The sequence below is a fragment of the Siphateles boraxobius genome, unplaced genomic scaffold, assembly GCF_051911475.1.
Source record: "Siphateles boraxobius isolate OS27281-9 unplaced genomic scaffold, OSU_SipBor_1 6, whole genome shotgun sequence".
NCBI classification, from domain to species: Eukaryota; Metazoa; Chordata; class Actinopteri; order Cypriniformes; family Leuciscidae; genus Siphateles; species Siphateles boraxobius.
The window spans coordinates 25,090,294-25,111,108 of record NW_027509186.1 but is presented as its reverse complement, the minus strand read 5'-3'; the positions used below and the strand labels follow the sequence as shown (position 1 = coordinate 25,111,108).

At 37.2% G+C, this 20,815-nt stretch overlaps 1 protein-coding gene and 1 long non-coding RNA gene across 2 annotated transcripts; both read right to left on the bottom strand.

Annotated features, from left to right (window-relative positions):
• Positions 1-653: 653 nt before the first annotated feature.
• Positions 654-4,116, bottom strand: LOC143715645 (uncharacterized). Its single transcript, XR_013195846.1, has 2 exons — positions 2,183-4,116; positions 654-2,050 (listed from the first exon to the last, which is right to left on the bottom strand). It is a non-coding gene; the product is annotated as an uncharacterized LOC143715645 (long non-coding RNA).
• Positions 4,117-5,261: 1,145 nt separating this feature from the next.
• abhd15a (abhydrolase domain containing 15a) lies at positions 5,262-12,120 on the bottom strand. The gene is made up of 3 exons (XM_077208334.1): positions 11,033-12,120; positions 7,203-7,555; positions 5,262-6,326 (listed from the first exon to the last, which is right to left on the bottom strand). The coding sequence occupies exons 1-3, from the start codon at positions 11,531-11,533 to the stop codon at positions 5,771-5,773; spliced, it is 1,410 nt and encodes a 469-aa protein (XP_077064449.1). The 5' UTR covers positions 11,534-12,120; the 3' UTR covers positions 5,262-5,770.
• Positions 12,121-20,815: the final 8,695 nt, after the last annotated feature.

Below are 20,815 nucleotides of genomic sequence, written 5' to 3'. Positions count from 1 at the left end.
CCTCTGGTTATTGCAATTACAATAATAATTTCAAAGTATGTATGGGGAACAGGACTGTAAAATAAAGTGCTACTGGATTCTTCCTAAGATATGAAAGAGTCAGGATTTGGGCAGTGCGACATTCGGCCAAGGCTATTTCATGTGGAGGTAATGAAACACAACATCCAATAAGCTGGGAGACAAGAGCTGTACTTTTCCAGGACCAATGCACCGATGGCCATGTGAGCGAGGGGCCAGGCCCACCCCAGCCCACTTCACCGCTTTGTTATGAGGAAGAGAAGCGGAAAGGTGCTGCCCTGTGGACAGAAGACACAGATGTCTGATGTACCCAGGGTACCCAGCCACCCTCCCCCATATCCTCTACTGCCAGAGGCTGACATCCCAAGGACGGGAGCCAGGAGCTGTGCAGTCCCTGCATGTTTCCAATAAATCAGACAGATTAATTACGGAGCCAGGCATGCGAGTGCTTCAGGTCCACATCTAAAAAGAGGACAGCACTATAATTGGCAGTGTGCGTTAACACGGTGCAATACCTTCCATTCAAAAGCATGATTTACATTCACTGACAGATAAAGAAGGGATAATATTATCCCGTTTATTACAATGCTACTCATCAAACAAATAAATAGACTAAAATAAACATACAATTTTGATTTGAGGTTTAAACACATTTTTTTATTAAAAAAATTGTTGAGTGCAAAAGAATTTCATCATACAATAATGTCTTTGCTTTATTCATATATCATAAAAGTTATGATAATGACATATTTTAGAGTTGTTGAGATGTATTTTGCGGGAAACTGCATACATACGCCATGCGTTCCGACTGTGGGGGTAGTATGAAGATAAATGTTTTTTGTCATAACGAAGGAGAAAACATTACCATGGATCATTCAAAACACAAAAGTTATTTATTTGTTCATCCGCTGATAAGATGTTCCACATCCATGCATGTGTAGCTACACAGATGCCTAGAACCATATTCATTTTCGGATATGAAGCACAATCAAAACAATGTTCTTCTAATTTTACTTGTGTTGTCTTAAAGCTAAATACTGGCAACTGGCAACCCGGGGTGTCGAAATATTATTGGATAATTTGACAGTGGGCAGGATCACACAGACCAAAACAACAATTGACATTCTGACCTGGAATGTACATTTCAAAGCAGAATAACTGGCTGTAACAGCATTGTTTTTCAGAGAAACAAGTATGTGAACTTTGTATGTTTACTAAATATCTGCAAACGTTTTATGGTATTTTTATGCTTTACTAGTCAAAAATAAATAAATACATATAGCACATTTAAAACTGAAGTGCTTTAAGCAGTTTTTTTAATATAATCAACTGAGACGGCATGTTCAGTAGTGGTTCTCAACATTTTTTACTTCAAGGCCCCCAATTATTAACAAAAATAAGTTATCTTGAGGCCCCCTTGGAAATTTGTTGAGCCCCCCAGACTAGTTGAGAATCATTGAACTAGAGGGCGAGCTAGCAAATGATCCGTCAGAATCGAGGAAAGCCGCGTAAAGAAGATGAAAAAGGGTTGAAATTTAGTTTTGATTACCTGAAATTCGAAATGCATTAAAAAATCATGCGTAAGGCGTTTATATCTGTTGTGTTTTAATAATTGAATCCCTCCTCATTGTAACAACCCTTGACTGTAACAGTGGAAACTAATGTCCCTGCTCTATTGGCCTGTGCCTGGTATATCTGATGGCAGTCAGCAGTTAAGTGCCCACAGATCATGCTACACAGGCGTGAAGTTGCACAATGGAAAAAAATAAATAAACCTGATGCAAGTCTCCACCAGAGAGGGCAATACCACTGGTAAACGTGGCCAGCCTCTCCTTCCTTCTCAACAAGCCGTAAAGATTGCAAAGAATGCGATTCAACCGCGGTGAAATCAAAGTTTGAAGAGGGCCAGATCAGGACCTTGCATTCTTCCGACAAGCCAGGCAACCTGTCAACCCACATTACATCTCCTGCCATCAGTCCTCATGTCTCTGCCCAGGGGACAGGCGTTAACCTGCTCTTCTCCGAGTCACAGCTATTCAGAGTGATTAAAGCAGATTTAGGTATGGGAAGAGAGAAAGAGAGAGCGAGAGAGAGAGAGAGAATTAGAGAGAGAATTAGAGCAAGAGAGATACATAATGCCTGTTAGAGAGAGATTTCAACCCACCTAGTACATCTGCGTTATGCAGATGCAAAGAATTTGCCGAAGGCTTCCACAAATATTTGCTCCTTGGGTTGGGAGTCCAGATTACATCAACAAAACATCAGCCAGAATTATGCGGTCTTTAGTTCAAACTTCAGTTTGAAGCTCATTGAGAAAAAATCCATCCAAAAACGTTAGGTAGTCAATGCATTTCATTAATGTGGAACATGGTGTACGGAAGTGGTCTTTCTTACATCTGCCAATGATGGGTCAATATAGCCCGCTGATGACCCACTAATGATGTCCATCCCGACCGCGATGCTAATTCACCCCTGTAATGCTGTTGGAGAACTTTTCTGAACTATGACATTCCCATTTGGTGAAACCCTATCCTTTTATGCACAGCAGGACAAAGGTATTGTTGTATGAAATTCAAAGCGGAATTTATTTAGGCTACATGTGTCATGTTTCAGCTTAAAAATAGGTGCTAAATATAAACTCGCTTTCCGAGCCAAAATGAGAGAGCTCTGCATCATGGCAACTGTCACTCATGGCTGCGCTGCTTTTCCATAGTCTCAGGCTGTTTCCCATACTGCCATCTGCTGCTGGAAAACACTTGCATGAGTATGCATAGATTTAGAACATGAAGATCTACAGACATTACCAAAGGCAAAAAAAAAAAACTAAAACAAATATTTGTTATTAGGTTAAGTCTAGGATTATAATGCATATTAATAATGCAAAAAACTGCAAACTGATAAATATTCACTCAAATTCACATAACACTTTGAGATCATTACAACTGATGTGTTGATTAATGTGGCACTATCTAAATTTGATATGAGACTGCTAGCTAATTTATTGACATGCCAGTGGTTATTGTTAATTAAAACTTAAACTGTTAAAAACTGTTTTCGTTAAATGAAATAAATCAGAAATAAATCAACGAAAAATTTACTTAAAAAATAAATGAAAATTAGGATTGTCTTGGCAACTAAGTGAAATAAGTTTTAAGTAAAAAAAAAAAAATCTAAATAAATTTGAAATTACAAAAGCGCATAAACCTATTAAAATGAAAACTAAAAATATAAAAATGTAATTAATTCAGAATAGATACTATAGTTACTAAATATACATCAAATAAATAGATATAAAAAATAATACTGAAATAACACTGTGACAAAAACTTCACGGCCAAAAGTATTTGGACACTCCCATTTAACAGGTTTCAGCTACCCACATTACAAAGTGCATTAAATACACTCAGTGTGCAATGTGCATGTTAATATCTTAAAGGAATATATTAGTAGGTACGAGGTACATTTTTTACACATTTTATATTTTGACACCCTGCCAATAAACACCTATATTGACTGTGGACCACTAATGGAAATACAGTACTGGTTACAGACCTGTTCTCAACTATTATCCACTAGATGGCCCCATAAGGCAGTTCTGTAAGGATTCTTGAATTTATCAATCAATGCATTAAATAGAGCAGCAGATTTTGACTATCACTTTAGGTAAACAGCTATATTGCTATTGTATGTAGCAAAATAGCATGACACTGCCATGGTTTGAAACTGCAAACTCTATTTTGATACATACAAAGTTGACTGTTTTCAACATTGATAATAAGAAATGTTTCTTGACCATCAAATCAGCATATTAGAATGATTTCTGAAGGATCATGTGACTGAGTAATAATGCTGACAATTCAGATTTGCAGGAATAAATTATATTTTAAAATATATTCAAATAGAAAACAGTTATTTTAAATTGTAATAATATCAGCATGAAAAAAATCTTACCAACCCAAAACTTCAGAACAGTACTGTAGATGCCCATAAATATGCAGTCATATTACTATAATACACATTAATTAAGAACAATGCATATTCAAATATTTCCAGGATGATACTAACTGCAAAATTGACATGATTTGATACAGTCAAACCAAAAATTATTCAGACACCAGATATCATTTTTGATATTTCTTTAGTAGTGGGTGCAGGACACTATAGTTAATTTGTGTCAGTGAATAATTTTTGGTTTGACTGTATATAGGTTAATTATGAAGAGTAAAGCCATTTTAAACTGCCGTAGTGCTGCCTGTCAGAGCTGGAGTCTGCAGAGACTGTCTCTTCTTATCAGACCTCCTCTCTCTAAGCTCATGCTCCAGGCTGAAGTTATATTTGGGGCTGTCCAGTAAAAGCCGGATCATGCATCCAATGAACTGTGTGATTCCAGGATCAGATAGCGTAGAGCTTTGTGACTAAATGCACTAAACGCTAACAAATGCTTCAGTTTGGCATTCACTTTTGCTCTGCTTTCAGGAACAGCTGTGGGAGTAAATTAAAATCCATTTCTGTTCCATGCAGTCTGTTGCATAACCTCTAATTCTGACGTACTGTTTACCAACAAAAACGTGATTCGCATACATCAACGTGTTTAGCTGAAACCCTTTAATGAAAGCTCCCGTGTTCACAGATCATTTAAACAAGAGGTTTGACACCATAGACATTACTCATTTTTAAATGGAGACAGAAAAGGCAGAAAACAAAAACAGTGAGGGAAAAAAAATCAGTGTTGGAGTTGTGAAAATCTGCAAAGCTGGCTCCACCCTTGTCAGCTTTCCCTGAAACCTCAGAATGACGTCATAAGAAACCCCAGCAGTGCCGACTGACATTTTACTCCGATTCCACAGGCTTCTCTAACGGCAGACTGTCACTTTACATCATTGTATGCACAGAATGTACTAATGCAAAACATTACTGACGTCAAAAGTACCAAAGGGAGAGGCCACTATGTAGATGGTTTTAATATTCTCTAAATTTTGGAATGAAGTACTGAAACATTCATGAGGTACAGAAAAATCATTTGGACCAATCCCTTTGAAAAAGAAAAAACACGACTTCAAGGCTTGTTTACATATACTGCCATTCAAAAACTATATATATTAATAATAATGATAATAATAAATATATTAAATAAATTAATAATAATAATATATTTTTAATGATTTTGAGATTCTCATATAAACATCCTAGATAAATGGATATTACAGCTTGTTTTCAGAGAAGATATCTTGATTTAAGTTTAGTTTCTTTTATTTTACTTTTTAATTTTCTTTAGTTTGGCAAACTTTTTTAACCATAAATCCTTCCAAATTTGGTGAGCCAAAATGGGATAAGAAATTTATTTCAGGATAAGGACTAAGTCTTATTATGTAAAACAAAATTATTATTTTTTTAACCCATACACAAAAAAACTGAAAACTTTTTTTTTTTTAATTGATTGAAATTTTGAAACCATGATTCAGTAACATCATCTTTCTAATGTCCTACTTCAGCTTTTAGCAATATTCTGGACAAAAATCTAATGTTTCAACACTCTCAAAGATAGGCATTATTCATCTGTTGACAGTGATAGTCCAATTCTAAATAGTCCTGAATGTAAACGGAGATATTTTGACTCGACTGCTGGTTTTCTTGGCTGTGACGAACAGCAAGTCAGACAAATGGTTCTAATCTATCTTTTTCTGGCAGTGTTCTCTGCTTTTTCAGTCTTTCCTAAATCCCAAACAAAGCATGGGACCCTCTGAGCACATCATCATCTGGTGTAGGACCTCTGCCAGTTGTAAATGGCGTGAATGTTATGTGAGCAGACGGGCAGTCTTTTGCATGTGCTGACGCTGCGATTGCGGAAAGTCTTGCCAGCCCCGCTCACACCCCTCCGCCGGGCCGCCAGCTTGGCACGCTCCTCTGCGGCGAAGAAATCGGTGGTGGCGCGAAAGAACTCCAATAAGGCCTGGTGGCTCCAGACGATCGGGCCCTCGTCTGATGTGGAGAAGCCGCAGTGGCCTCCGTGGGCAGTCAAAAGCAGGAAGAAATGTGGATTGCTCTCAAAAAGCTCTAAGGGTAGCGTGGCCTGGTCATCCCCTCGGATGGGGTCGTCCTGGCTGCACACACACAGCACAGGAATGGCTACTTCATCTATGTCCCTCAGAGGGTCGTTCCTCTCCCAGTACGCCTCCCAACTACTTGCACCCTCCGCCAGCGCCCCTTTTGAGCCAGAGTGACAGAACAGCGCCTCTTCCATCGCCTTCAAAGAGCAGCTGGAGAATAAGTTGTCCGTGTGGACAAGCTCCCCGAGCACAGTTTTATACCTGCAGTTTAATCATAATAGAGAAGAGCAGCAAAAGAAGAGTTTTGTTATCATCATCGATTCGAGCAGGAAACCTATTTAGACAGATCACAGAGATCAATAGCACTGGATACACATCGCTAGTCGTTATGGCAACAGCATTGTATTTTAATTTGGATCACCCTGAGCTGATTTATTTTAGATATACCTTATTGTGACCAATCCCTTTGAAAAAGACAACACAACTTTCATTTATATAAGATTTCATTTATATACTTCCATGCAACGCTTCAAAAAGAAAATGGAATTGGTATTTTATCATTAAACTGCCAAAAGATATAAAGACTAATATTCAAAGAATATATTTTTAAATTAAGTTTTACTTTGCTTCCTCTTTTTTTTAATATGTATTCTTATTTTCCATTTTTCATACATTTCTTTATCCCACTTTTAAACTGTTTCTTCTTGTTTTTGTTTTTTTAACCATAATTCATACGAAAAATATTGTGAGCCAAAAAGGATGTAATTCATGATGTATTTTTAAACGAAAATACCGCAGTGAAAAATTGCAACATTTTGAAAACAGGATTTGATAACCAACTTTCAGTGTCCTATTTTTAACATTTTTCTGTTGATAAATACATTTAAAAAATGTTATACTTGAATGTGATACTGCACTGTTTTTCTATTTTTTCTATTTGGTATATTTGATAGTGTGAATATTGTGTATTTTTGTTGTCTAAGCCCACTGATGCCAAGAATTTCCTTCGGGATTAATAAAGTATAAAACAAATCAAATCTAATAAAAATCTTCTAAAATGTTTCAACATCCTTAAAGATAAGCTCAATTCTAAATAGTCCTGAATGTAAACTAAGATATTTTGTGGAGCAACCCTACCTGCTGAGGCAGATTTTTTGGTAAAGCAGGAGTGCCCAGTTGAACGGCCTGGTCGGGCCGCTCTCAAACCAGCTCTGGCATCGGAAAACCGGAGAGAGGCAGGCCGCAGCCGTCACATAGCTGGAGGAGCCACACTCGCCCAAGTAGGACAGGAGCAGTCCTGAACCAGTGCTCTCACTCACGGCGTAGATCTGGCCCGCCGGCTGCCGGTACCGAATGTAGCGCACCGCTTCCCGCAGGTCGGTCGGGTCGCCGAACTGCTGCAGCTTGATGGTACAGAGCGGTGTCCCGTTCTGACTCCGACGGTTGAAGATCACAGGAAGGTAGCCGTGACTCAGAGCTGCCTCACAGAGCTGAGGAGAAAAAACAGAGACGGTCACAGGCCAGATACAGCACGCAGGGGTCATACTTGTGCATATACACAAAGATTCTTGTCCACACCTGTAATAAGTAGCCTTTGGTTAAACTAGTAAAAATAAATATTCTAAACTATATACTTTTAAATTCATTTTGAAACAGAGCGTTGCAATAAACTACCTGTTATAAAATAAAATATACAGTTATAAATGTTTTAAAATATACAGTATACTGTATGTGCATTCTACCATAATATGGTCATTTCTACCCGTTTGCAGAATTGTTTTAACATCAAGGTTGTGTTAAATTCTGTAACTCGATGGAAGGACCAGCAAAAATGATGCCAAATTCCTCAAGTTTCACAAGTGTGAAGAATCCCTATAAACAAACAATTCATCGAAGTGCAAACTATTTTCACATTTTCATATAATCTTTGAGTGAGATAAAGATAAATATATTTAGCTTGACTTCTAAATACTCCCCCAAAAAAAGAAACTGCTTAATTAATGATGATTTTATTATTACATAGAAGTAATAATAAATTCTATAATACATAATATTAAAAATATGAAATATTACCTTTAATACAGATAAGTAAACAAGGCGGAGATGAAAAGGTACTGATCGATGATAAAAAAGTACTATACCATAAAAAAATTTAAAAAATAAATTAAATTAAACTTAGTTGAATTTAGGCATCACAACATCATAATGTACATGATGAATACTTTAGAAAATTTTTCATACAGTAATTTGTGAAAGATTACAATTAACAGTGTTATTAATTAAGCGTTTTAAAAACTAAGTGAACGTTGGATGATGGCAAAAATAATTTTATGTGCAAAAAAGAATAAATTAATAAATAAACTGAACATGCACAATTATATATCCCACCCATAATAAATTAAACCAATAAGTTGTGCATACTGTACCTAAGACTTGTAAGGGTGCTGTTGATGTTTTTTGTTCACAGTGACTTATGGTGCTCATATGGGACAAATCTGGACTTAAACGTGTCCATCCCATTCCTCTTTTTTTCCCTATTACTTCCTGTCATCCCACCTTCGCTTATTAGCAAACTTTCAAAAAGACCAAAAACAAGCAACAGCAATTCCCCTATTCTATTCATGATGACAAATTACTTATCGGGCCAAGATGCAAATGAATTATGACTAAACAGGATCTGCCCAAGTACACCACAGTATTTTCATGTCCCTTACTTGCGTCAATTCCCTGAACAGCCAGGAAACACACTGCTTTGCGATGTGCAAATTTGGTCAAGCCTCTCGCCTAGTGTGCAATGATCACGGTGTATAACATTCCTTTGTAACACACGAAGTGGACTAGAATTCAACCCAACCAAACCCCTCAAATGTTTCTATTTGAACATATAGACTTGAAACAGAACCATGAAACAGACACTGCCATACCTATAAAACTAAAAGGGAACCATATGCATTACTTAATTATTCTGTAAAAAAAAAGAAGCTGGGTCTGTACTCATTTAAATGCGGTTACTGTAACAGTCAGTCTAATCACGGCCAAGTGTCAAATACAGTATACAGTTTTTACACAAACACACACAAAAAGTGATTGAGCAAATTATCCCATTGACTACTTGGCCAAGCAGAAGTGCACTCTTAAAAATAAAAGGTGCCAAAAGGGGTTTTTGCGCAGCGATGATATAGAAAAAACATTTTTGGTTCCCTAAGAATCTTTCAGTGAGAACCTTTTTTTTTCTTAGAGAGAAAAACATTGAAAAAATATAAAGAACCTTTTGTGCAGTGGAAAGTTTCAATGGATGTTAAAAGTTCTTCATGGAACCATTGATGCCAATAAATAACCATTATTTTTAAGAATGCAGCGCTTTGACTTTTGTATGGCTCTTATCTCACTACAAAGATATCTTCATCATGGCTGCTCTCAGTAATGCCCTACATAAAAAAGGAGAAGTAGAAGGAGAAAAGCCTGCTAACACATTGATTATATTCACAATGCACAGCTAACAAAGTTCCAGTGAACACAGAGTACATTTCTCCAGGTATCATCTACGATGGAGTGTGAAATCTAATGAGTTTACTTAAAGTTGCCCTGAGCTTTAGGTCTGGAACATGGAGTGAGCTCCAAATTGGCTGAGGAGGAATGACTCACTTCTGACTCTGCTACAAAGAGTCAGAGAGAAGCTCTATCATGCATGCTATAATCGGTAGAAATAATGAAAAAGTCATGTAGCATCTTCACTTTAATGCAAAACAGTCAGAGTATTCACGTCACCTTACTGTACCCCAGTTTCATAGTGTATTCTCCAGACTAATTTGCTCCTTGCCTCTTTTATCGTTTTAAATTCAGACTTTGCATAATGCAGCCTCAAAGTACATTCATTAACTCTTTCTGTATCGTATCAGTTTCACCTGTCCTGTTTGTTAAATATGACCCCACAGAATGCATTTATCCTGGACAATATGTGCAGATGATAATGGTTTCATATTGTTTAGCATCAAATGCACATTTGCTGCCTGGAAAAGCCTGAAAATGTGTGTGTGTGTGTGTGTGTGTGTGTGTGTGTGTGTGTGTGTGTGTGTGTGTGTGTGTGTGTGTGTGTGTGTGTGTGTGTGTGTGTGTGTCTGTGTGTCTGTGTGTGTGTGTGTGTGTGTGTGTGTGTGTGTGTGTGTGTGTGTGTGTGTATGTGTGCGCGCATGTGTGTGTGTGTGTTTATAAGCACAATTTATAAAACCACTTTTCAATCTGTCCCCATTCAAGTAGACAGAGATTTGGAATTTTCAAAACATGGTTGCTAAATAAGGACTACAACAAGAATGCGAGTTTACCATTTACCAGACATCTGGTAGTTTTTATGTAGCAACTTGTTATAAACTTAATTGACACATTGAATGTGCAATTTTTGCACAACAAAAAATCTTCAAGTACTGTTAGCCACAAATTAAAAAAAAAAGAAGGGGGGAAAAACAGGCGTATTAGACTTCTTGATTGGCCAACAAATTCACGTCACAACAGCAAAGATCTTTAAAAGTGATCTTTTAAAAGTGCTCCCAGCATTTTTGTTGCTGTGTAGTGTGTTAGGTGAAAATTGCATCCAATGGGTCTTTAGACTCATTATAATGGCGGAAATATATAATACCCTTTAGCCATATTCGATTCATGTATTCACTCACTGAAAGGTCAAAGGTGAAAGATCATAATTGTTTTAAAAAAATGGGTCAGAGTCAGAGAACACACACACATACATACACACACACACACACACACACACACACATATATATATATATATATATATATATATATGTGTGTGTGTGTGTGTGTGTGTGTGTGTGTGTGTATAAACTAGATATAAAAATATCTAGGTATATAACGATATTCAAATACATTTGTGTTTTGCGATATTCTCAGATATTGTTAATCTGTTTGAAATATAAAATAATATGAAATTATCCAAAAAGGCAAGTAGCCTACCTTTAACACATTCCTGGTGATTTTCCCATAGGAGTTGGGAATGATAAGCAGAACGGGACTTGTGGAATTACTGGAAGTCCTGCGCCTCTTGTGATGTGCTGCACCAACAACAGCCCAGTCTAACGCCACGAGTCCATCATCACTCAACTGCAAATGATCTCGGATGAAATGCACGGGACAGTCAAACGGCCACAAAGCACCGTAGACAGTTTGTAAAGACGAACTCATTCGCCAGTTCCATTTTTGTATCGATAACGACTTGCAAAAAGTCATGCAATGTTTGAGAAGGTAGTTTGCCAGTGCAGAGGGCTTGCATATCAAAGCGACTGTGGCTGATTCACCTTGTCCCTCGAGTTTCAAGTCACATCTCTCCGCGGATCTTTTGCTCTCGCGCCGTGGAAGCAGCAGCGTGGAGTGACTCTCCGCTCCAAAACACTTCACCACTGGCCAGAGTATGGCCATTAAGATCATAAAACAAGCAGCACCAATCCATTCCAGCATTTGAACGGCTTCTGAGGCTGCACAAATAGCCTAATGTTATACCCCCCAAAACTTCCGATTTTGGCTTAAATAAACCTAGCAAATCAAATAAGCTAGTCAGTTTAGTGTTAATTGAGAGCGCACAGGTAGCCTAAAAATAAATGCAACCTCTGGATAGCAAAAATTTAAACTTGAAAGTTGAGGCAGGATGTTTTTTTTATCCTCATACCCAACAATTCGCCGCTGTTCTCCAAGATGGCACGTTTTCTCGTTATCAAAAATTTATGTCAAAATAATGAGATTTGTTGCCGCCATAGTTCAAAACGAAGCTCCCTCGCTGCCTCCTCTCTTTGTGCTCCGTCGGATTATGCAATAGATCCACTTTCGCAGTCAACTCTTCACCTGCATCCGCATGTCAGACTCATGCAGCGCGTCTTCTGGCATTTTTTGTCCTCATTTCAGTGGTGTGCCACGGAACAACAGCTATTGTAATGAATGAATTGTCAGATAGTTTTCTGTGCAGAGTCGCATCACACACAGGCTCGAATCCGTGAATCATCCTTGTTATAGAGAAGGAACGCCCTCTCCAGAAGATGTTATTCATCTGCAAAATACTTTTAGGCTGATACTGTAATAAATGACTTTGTTATTTTAACCATGTTTCATGACATGTTGTTCATTACAAAATCCTAAATGCTTGGATCATTAGCATTTAAACAAATTCAACTATTCTGGGGTAGTTTAAAGTTTGACACATAAAAAATAAGTTTTTTAAAAATAAATATCAAAATTAAACTATTAGGACTAAAATATTGCAACTTAAATGAATTGAAAAGTAAATATATTAAAGGGATAGTTCACCCAAAAATGAAAATTCTGTCAGTAATTACTCACCCTCATGTTGTTCCAACCCCGCAAGACCTTCGTTCATCTTCGGAACACGAATTAAGATATTTTTGATGAAATCTGAGAGCTGGATCACTCCTCAATACTAGTCCATAGGCTTCTTGAGGGATTGAACTTGCCGGCCTTGAAAACTTATTAAAGACATCGTTAAAATAGTCCAAGTGACTACAGTGGCTTAATCTTAAGTTTATCAAATGATGAGAACACTTTTTGTTCGCAAAGAAAAAAAATAAAAATAACGACTTTATTTCAACTATTCATTTCCTTCTCTCTGGGCCTCGAGTCAGGTTACTAGTTTAACAGCGTATGATCTGTTGTTGTAGCTCAATCGGCCTAGCAAACACAATATGCATACAGTCACAACACACAAATCAAGGACAAAATGTGACATCAAATGCTGAAAGCAAACACACAACGGTCACAGCAAGGTCACAGCTTGGCCAGTTAGTGAAAATGGGTCAAATTAATTACTAATTAACAGAAACGTACAGAGTGCTCCTTTAAGATATTTGACAGATATTTTAATTTTGTTGCAACCATTGCTTACAGTTTTGTTAGATGAAAATGCGGTAGCCTAGTTTACGCTAGTTTTAGAGAGATAAAAAGGTTAGACAAATTGAAAGAGGTAGTCAACTGCTTAAATGCATTTGATATCCACAGAAGAACCTTATATTCATAGTATATAAGCATATTACAGTATAGCTTTATGTGACCCTTTAATGCATTTAAAGGAAGTCTGATCCTTAGCAGAGAGTTCAGTTTTTGTAACTGCATTATGGCTGAATGATTGGGGGGCACAACTCCAGCTGGGTGTGTTGCCTAGTCAGAGACTGCTGGCACCACTTGAGCTATTGTTCTCAGTGTATTCTTAATGCCTTCAGAATAGACACTGAAATGGTCCATTAATGCAGCATGTTTTATATTAAGTGCTGCAAACCAAGCATCAAGATTACAGGGGCTTGTGACATTAAGCTTTGTTTCTTTGACATTAAGGTTTAAGCTGGATTTCTAAATGCAACAAAATCTGTTTCCTCTCACATTTAACTTGGTCACTCCAGCGTGATTGCTGCTTTCATGTGGAACAGGGTAAATATGGAATGGGGATTATACTGTATTGTGTGGTGACTGTTATGAGATTGGAGAGATTGGGTCAAGGTGCATATGTGGAGCTGTTTGCATTATTGTTGCCTAACATATCCTTCATTTTCTATTTAAAGAGGCCATATTATGCCTTTTTACAAAGTCTTGATTGTGCTTTTGGGATCTAGTAGAATAGGTTTTGATGCTTGAATGTAATTTTTTTTTCTTCACATGTTACATTGTTGCAGCACCTCTCTTCTCAGTCTGTCAGTAACGCTCTGTTTAGTTCTGATCTCTTTGAAGCCCCTCCTTCTGAAAAGTGCAATGTGCTCTGATTGGTTGGCTGGAGCAGTGTGTTGTGATTGGTCAACGACTCTGAGCGTGATTTGGAAATGTTATGCCTCTTATCATTGACGCTCTTATCATCAGTGTCTCTTGGACATGGCGACAACACACTACTAACGCAACTTAACCAGGCCTCACCCAGTGTTTTTTGCATATGCCTTTTTATTTAAATAGAGGATATTGTGACGTGTATGTTCCTGGAAGAAAACTTGAGACTAAAAGAAGTGTTTTAGGGAGTTAAGAAACAAGTGCTTATTTAAATAGAGAATAACTCCGTGCTTTGTAACTTTGCAGATCTTTTTATGCGCAAATAGCAATATTACGCACTAAAAAAAAGTATAATAGCTAGCATAATCCTCTTTAAGGGACAGAACTCCAAATCTTACCTGGATAAAATGCTTTCCACGTATTGTTGTTGTCAAAAGCTGTGAGTCCAAACAAATTGTATTATTTTGGTATAAATTCCCTTGTCGCCTGGAAATATTTAACCCAGTTATGACTCCATCTGTACAAAATGATTACATATTAGTATTTATAATAAATTCCACTGTTTGATTTTAAGGAACATTTTATTTAACTCTTGTAAAATAACATTTTTTAGTGTGTATGCCCAATGTAAAAACTGGATCCAGAAGCAAAATCAGCCGATAACCAATGGTATAATATAGACCTCAAGGGAGTGTGCAGGACGTATAAAAACATTGTATTTTGGGAATGCAGATATATTATACAAGTTTTTCCACAAGTGTCACACCCACACAGGATTCAATGACAATGAAAGTGTCCATTTGGTATACAGGAAGTGCCTCAGAATAATCTCTGAAAAAGAAAAGACCGCCTCTGATTGCCTTGGGTGGACAGTGAGAAAACAAAGGATCCAAATGACAAATGGGGGAAAGGTTTTTGAACAGCCATGACCTTCAGGGCACAAATCCAACAGTCTGATCCCTTCGCAGAGGCCTGACTGTATCACATTCTCCATTGTGCCCGCTCGCCCTCCTTTATGATTCCGATCTCCCTTGTATGTGATTGCGATAACACACACCTGCACTCACTGGGCCATATAAATATGATGAAAGCCTTCTATACTAATGTTTTTCCACTGCCATTGCCCATTAAGGGAGCTGGGAAGGGCTCTCTATAGTGCCTTGAGTGCTGATTCCAACTGAAATACTAAAATTGAATATAAGCCTGCATAATGGCTTGAATTATAGAGAAAGTACCACCGCATACATTATAAATGAGAAATGTCCTGCTCAGGCAGCTGATCGTTCAGCAAAGCCATGCAGATTTAATTCACAGTGAGTTGAACCTGAACTGAAGAAGCATTTAATCTTTCTGCAAATGAAATTAAAACATGAACTGATTCAACAGAAATGTTTGCTTTAGTGCACAGAAATGAAATAAGAATGAAATAAAAAGAAAGGAATGAGGAGGTTTATGGATTTAAAGCAGTGTCACTTATTTTATTTTATTTTATTTTATTTTAAAATCTTATTGAAAAAAAAGATGTTGAAATAATGAAATGAAAAAGAAAAGAAAAATATTAAAATTAAAAAAAATATTAAAAAGTAAAATAATAATAATAATAATAATAATAATAAATAAAAGATAGGCTACATTAGTAGATCAATTATTTATATATTAAAAACAGAATATACAGTATAGGGTTAATTTAGAGGCAAGTCATATAAGTAATAAAAAAATAAGTCATAAATAGACTGCTCATCACAGGTTGTGCATATTGACATTGTCATGTCTCCCGCTTGATCACAACTCAAACCTGACGTCACTAGTATAAAGTACATGCATATGCCATAAATTAGTTTGCCAGTAAAAGTGTCTATGCACCATCATTACAGTAAACAATGAGTTATCTCCATTCCTCCACTCGTATATCACACAGCGGCCGTGCTACACGTGTTTATGCATGTAATGAAGCGCTGAAGAAGCTCATAATTTAAAAGAAGAGGTAGCATATACATGCCGTCTTCATCTGGTTGCTCATACTCTGAACCCCTCTGATCATAGACACTGTGACGTCAACCATCAGACACACACGGCTGCTTTAGAGGAATGTAAATAAACATTTCCAGTTGATAAGCAGAAACATTGATTCTGACCCACTGCTCTGTATAGGCCTTGTTCTGAGTGAAGGTTGCAGAAATGTTTAGAATGCAGCAGTGCTGCCAGATCTCTTTCAGCAAAGGTCTGGTTATGGCAGAGCTGTAGAGCATGCAGGGACAGGCCCTCTTTCCTGCGGTGGGTTTGCAGACATGTTGCAGTGTTAACCGACTTTGGGTGAAGGTAAATTTGAGCATCTCACTGTGGCGTGTGAGGCATTTTAACGCTTGACCACATCCTCCTTGGTGCTATTCCTCATACACTTCCTGTTTCAAAGGACCAGACCTATTCAGACAGGTGCACTGAAGTTTCGAAGGCTTTTTTGGTCCGCTCTTCTGTTTTCTCATTGGGTGGGTGTGATGTCAAGAATGTGAACTTGTTCAAAGTGAAGTTGCCGCGCGTCAGTTTCTACAGTGGTTACTCATTAATGGAGTGCTCAGATACAGATCAAAGTAAATGTCAGGATATTTTTACAGGCCTCAGTATCATTCATTCCTCCAATTGCACGGATATTCTCACTTGTGATAGATAATGACCATGAGCTTCTGTACATATTGCCTGAGCTTCAATAAGCAGACATAACAAACAAAAAAAGCAGGAAATACTTGAAATGGGAGATTAAATGGAGATGCATGTGTTTTCTTGTGTAAATAGCATGTGGTGTACAGGTTCTAAATAAGTTCCTATTGAAGGTGATATGTTATGGATCTTACTGTAACTGTCTTACCCTGTACCTCTGGCAAACCTAGCTGAGGTATTGCAGGCAGCTGCTTTGTAAAGGAACTGTGTGGTTCAGATCTATGTGGAAACCAAAGACTTTGAGCAACAGCAAAAAGCAGACCGGATGTTTTCACATGCTAGTTATGGGGGATTTAAAGAGTCACAAGAAGTCAGCTGTCATGCAGTCTGGTGTCAGACTTTAAAGTGAGTGATTAGCAGTGGTGGACGAAGTAATCCTGTACTTGTGTTAAAAGTGTTAAAAGTTAACTACTCTTTTCATATTCAAGTTGAGTAAAAGTACATAAGTACTTACATTAAATTAAGTAGGCCTATGAAAAGTCAAAGTACTAATAGGACAATACTTTATTTTTTTGCAATTCAAGTGAATGTCTATCGACTGCAAATCACATCATTAAAACCTCTGTTTTCTTTAAGGAAAATGAATAGCAAGATCTTAAAAGCTGATATTGTATGGGTAAGAGGATGTGTTAATTTAATTTAATTTAACTTGAATTATTAAGTGTATATTTAATACTATATCTTATATTTAATAATTAAAAATAATTAATAATTAAAAAAAATCTAATGATTGATTTATCTTATGTTACTGTTTTCACTTCAATATAATTCTATCGATTATAATCTTGTAATATAAGATTAAATGAAATCCCAAAATACTTTATTAGTGTCCATCATTGGTGGTTTAAAGTGTTATTTCTTTAGTCTGTCATGCATAAAAATCATTTTTATTGGGAAATGTGTGAAAATGTGTTATGACGATATGTCAGCATTCAAGCCACATGACGTACTCTTTCTGGTTCTCTCTCTCTTTCCGAGTCTCTGTTCATGAAGAGAAGATTAATACACACCAGAGTGATGAATGCGTCTGATGAGCCATGGAGCAGCAAGCCACAGATCAGGTCTCATTACAACTGCTCTCCTTCAGAGACCCAACACCCCTCACTGGTAAAGAGTTTCAAGAAAAAGGTCGATGGATCACGTAAACCTCACAATCATCCATCACTAAACAAAACTTTGATTGCTTTTGTTCCTATATGGTTCATTTTTTAAAAACGTAGCTGTACTTCCTGTCAGTGGTCTTTGTGTGCTGTGAATGTGTGTTAAACAGAACACGACTCTGTGGGCAAGTACACACTGAATAAATGGGCTGAAAAGGGTATTGTTTGTTGTATGATTCTGACCAAGTGAACCAAAAGACACAAAAGGAGGGACAGAGACACAAAAAACACATGTGACTGGAAGTGAGAGACATTGGGCCTGGTGTCATCCTGAAGTACATGTTCCAGTAAACCATCCATTCCCATCAGTGTTGTAGTGGATTGCATTTCACCAAAGCAGAATCATGAAGTGCTGCTCTGATGGTTGTTTGTCTCAACTGTAGCACATGACAACCCAAAACCCATGTGCAACCAAAAGCAAAATTTCATTCTCTCTCTCTTTGATTCTCCTTTAAAGTCTCTTTGTGAATGCATTGTGGGATAGCTCAGATCAACCCCAGACTCTTTCATACAGTAAAAGCAGAAAAGATGAAAACAAAGTGCAATTTGAGCCAATTAAATGTGACATAACACAAGAGACTTTAAACTCAATCACTGGCTTCTCTTTTCACTGCCTCAGAGTGTGTTTTGGAAAATTAGGGCTACAGTAAAAAATCTCACTGTCAGGGTTCTGTCCCTTCTGTCTAGTCTATTTCTTGGTTTTGTGACAGAGCCCTGACACTCCTGTTTTGTCTTGTCTGTGTGCCTTGTTTCATGTGCTTTCATTTCATGTTTTGTCTTATGCTGTGTTTTTGCATGCAGCTTGTGTTTATCACTGGCTGCGTGCTTTCATGTTGTCATGTTTTGTGTGAACACGTGGCTTATGAGTGTTCTCATTAGCTGCGTGTTCATGTCTTGTTTTGTTGGGGTACATGGCTGGTGATTGTGTTTGCTGGCCATGTGCTCATGTGTTTGTCACCTTTGGTGAGAGCACATGGGTTGTCATGTGTTTCCTTGTGCCATGTGCTCTCCTGTCGATTGTCTACCCCTCCCAACTTGTTACCTGATTATTGATTAATGTCAAGTCAAGTCAAGTCAAGTCAAGTCAAGTCATACCCCTCTGAGTATTTTTGTTTGTAATTTGTTTTATTTTTATTATAAAAAAAAAAAAATTGTTTCCTGTGCTTGAGTCCTCGCTCCTTTCACCTACCCATCACCTGACACTCACAAATTCTGTTGTGCAAAGAGATCTATTTCTCTGTGTGGAAACTAGTTACAAAATGTGTGCAGACTGATAAAGGGAGCTGAAATGAGCTGTCACTGATTCTGTGTGCGTTTGTGTCCTCATAATCTCAAATAAATACTGCCGGCTTTTTTGTCAGCTGGCTTGTGGAAACTCTCCTCTTTAAACAAGGCTTCATTCTTCATGACCTGCATTCTTCTTCTGAAATTATCAGAGTCGATCTGGGTACATTAGGTCTCTAGTGGGAGGTCAAAGTGGAAATAGTGTTTAAGATATATGTATTTTTATTTTATATTAAGTTGTTATGAAATTCAAAATAATATTTTTTTCTGGAATGTAGTGCAGTCAAAAGTCAAATTAAATGCCAAGCTCCAAAATGACAAAAAGTTCAAAAAAATATCATAAAATTGACCCACACGACCCATGCAGTATATTCCAAGTCTTAATTCAAATTACATTTTTGCGAAACAGGCTGAAATTAAAGTCGTCCCCTCCATCGTAGTTGTCAAATCAAATTAGGTGTCAATGATGTAGGTGTGACATCATGGTGTTTAATCACAAGACACATACTAATCAATTGTGTTTAAATTGCGGCCATTGGTGTTGGTGTGCCATTTTTGTAGTCAATACAACTTTTGTAGTCCATTCAGTGAATAAAAACTTTTAATTTTGGTCTTTGTCCTAGACAAAGCTATCATATGACTTCAAAAGACTTGGAATCCAGTGCATAAGTCGATAATAATACTTTATAAATAACCATACATTTATGTTGTATGGAAAGGAGAAAATTGGACTGTCATTTGTTACATTTCGCAAATGCATATCCAGGATCAAAAACCTCGATGTGAGCAGAATTGTGTAATCATGTCCTTTGGGTCAGCAAAAAAACTCCTTGCTCTCTCTCTCTCTCTCTCTCTCTCTCTATTACAGTGGTGAAAATATCACAGGCGCTGAAACTTCAGCAAATCAAAGCAACAAAAAAAGAAAGAAAGAAAGAAAGAAAGAAGAAAAAGAAAAAGAAAGAAAGCATAAAAGTCTTGGCTTAAAGTGATAGTTCAGTATCCAGTGCTGCAGTCAGGGTGACGGAATGAATAACACATCCTCTCCCCATTCGTTTCACAACACAATGTGCGAGATCAAATCACAACCACAAACAGAAACGTACCAGTGAACAAGTCAACTGTCTGCTCCCCAACTGAGTGCTTTTCCTAAATTATTATTATAATAATATAAAAAAATTATTATTATAATTATTATTTCCGTATATGTCCACAGTGCACTCTCAACTCAACATCTCCTGACTCAGTGACGCACAAATGAAGAGAATGAAATGGCACTCGCGGGTGATTACGAACTGACTCACATTTGCCTCCCACATCTTTTCTTTTTCAATGCATTTATACTATGCTGTCATGAAGTGATTAGTTTGTTTTCAAAATACTTTCTGTGGGATTTGACTTTTGTCCTTTTCGTGCTGTATTTGACTTTCCCGTGTAACTGAGACAGTCTGTCCCTAAAGAGTCACTTGCTGCCCTATCTAGTGATAAGCCAAGAGAAACACAGTCCCACAGGACACACGTGATAAGGCTTTCCCTCTCCTACCCCAACATTCACACATCAGGCAAACATGATCAAGTGTGACAAGTGAATGTTGTTTTACTGCACTGGCATTTTTTACTTTTTACATAATTACTGTTTTAAGTATAAACAAGTGAAAAATACACTTATTTTCAACATACAATACATAAAACAAATCTTAATATCATAGTGGCAGAGATTTTTCATTGATTATTTATGCTTGACATTTATGAGTGAGTCACTGAATCACTTAGGCTATTCAAACGGTTGATTCATTCAGGAAGGCAATAAGCCTTTAAAAGTGAATCA

What these genes read in the sequence shown, in the direction of transcription:
- abhd15a (XM_077208334.1), bottom strand. Translation starts at nt 11,533, where the DNA reads ATGCTGGAATGGATTGGTGCTGCTTGTTTTATGATCTTAATGGCCATA. An exon ending in TCACCAGGAATGTGTTAAAG is followed by an intron (nt 7,556 to 11,032) that starts GTAGGCTACTTG and finishes TTTTCTCCTCAG; the next exon opens with CTCTGTGAGGCAGCTCTGAG. An exon ending in CAAAAAATCTGCCTCAGCAG is followed by an intron (nt 6,327 to 7,202) that starts GTAGGGTTGCTC and finishes ATTAAACTGCAG; the next exon opens with GTATAAAACTGTGCTCGGGG.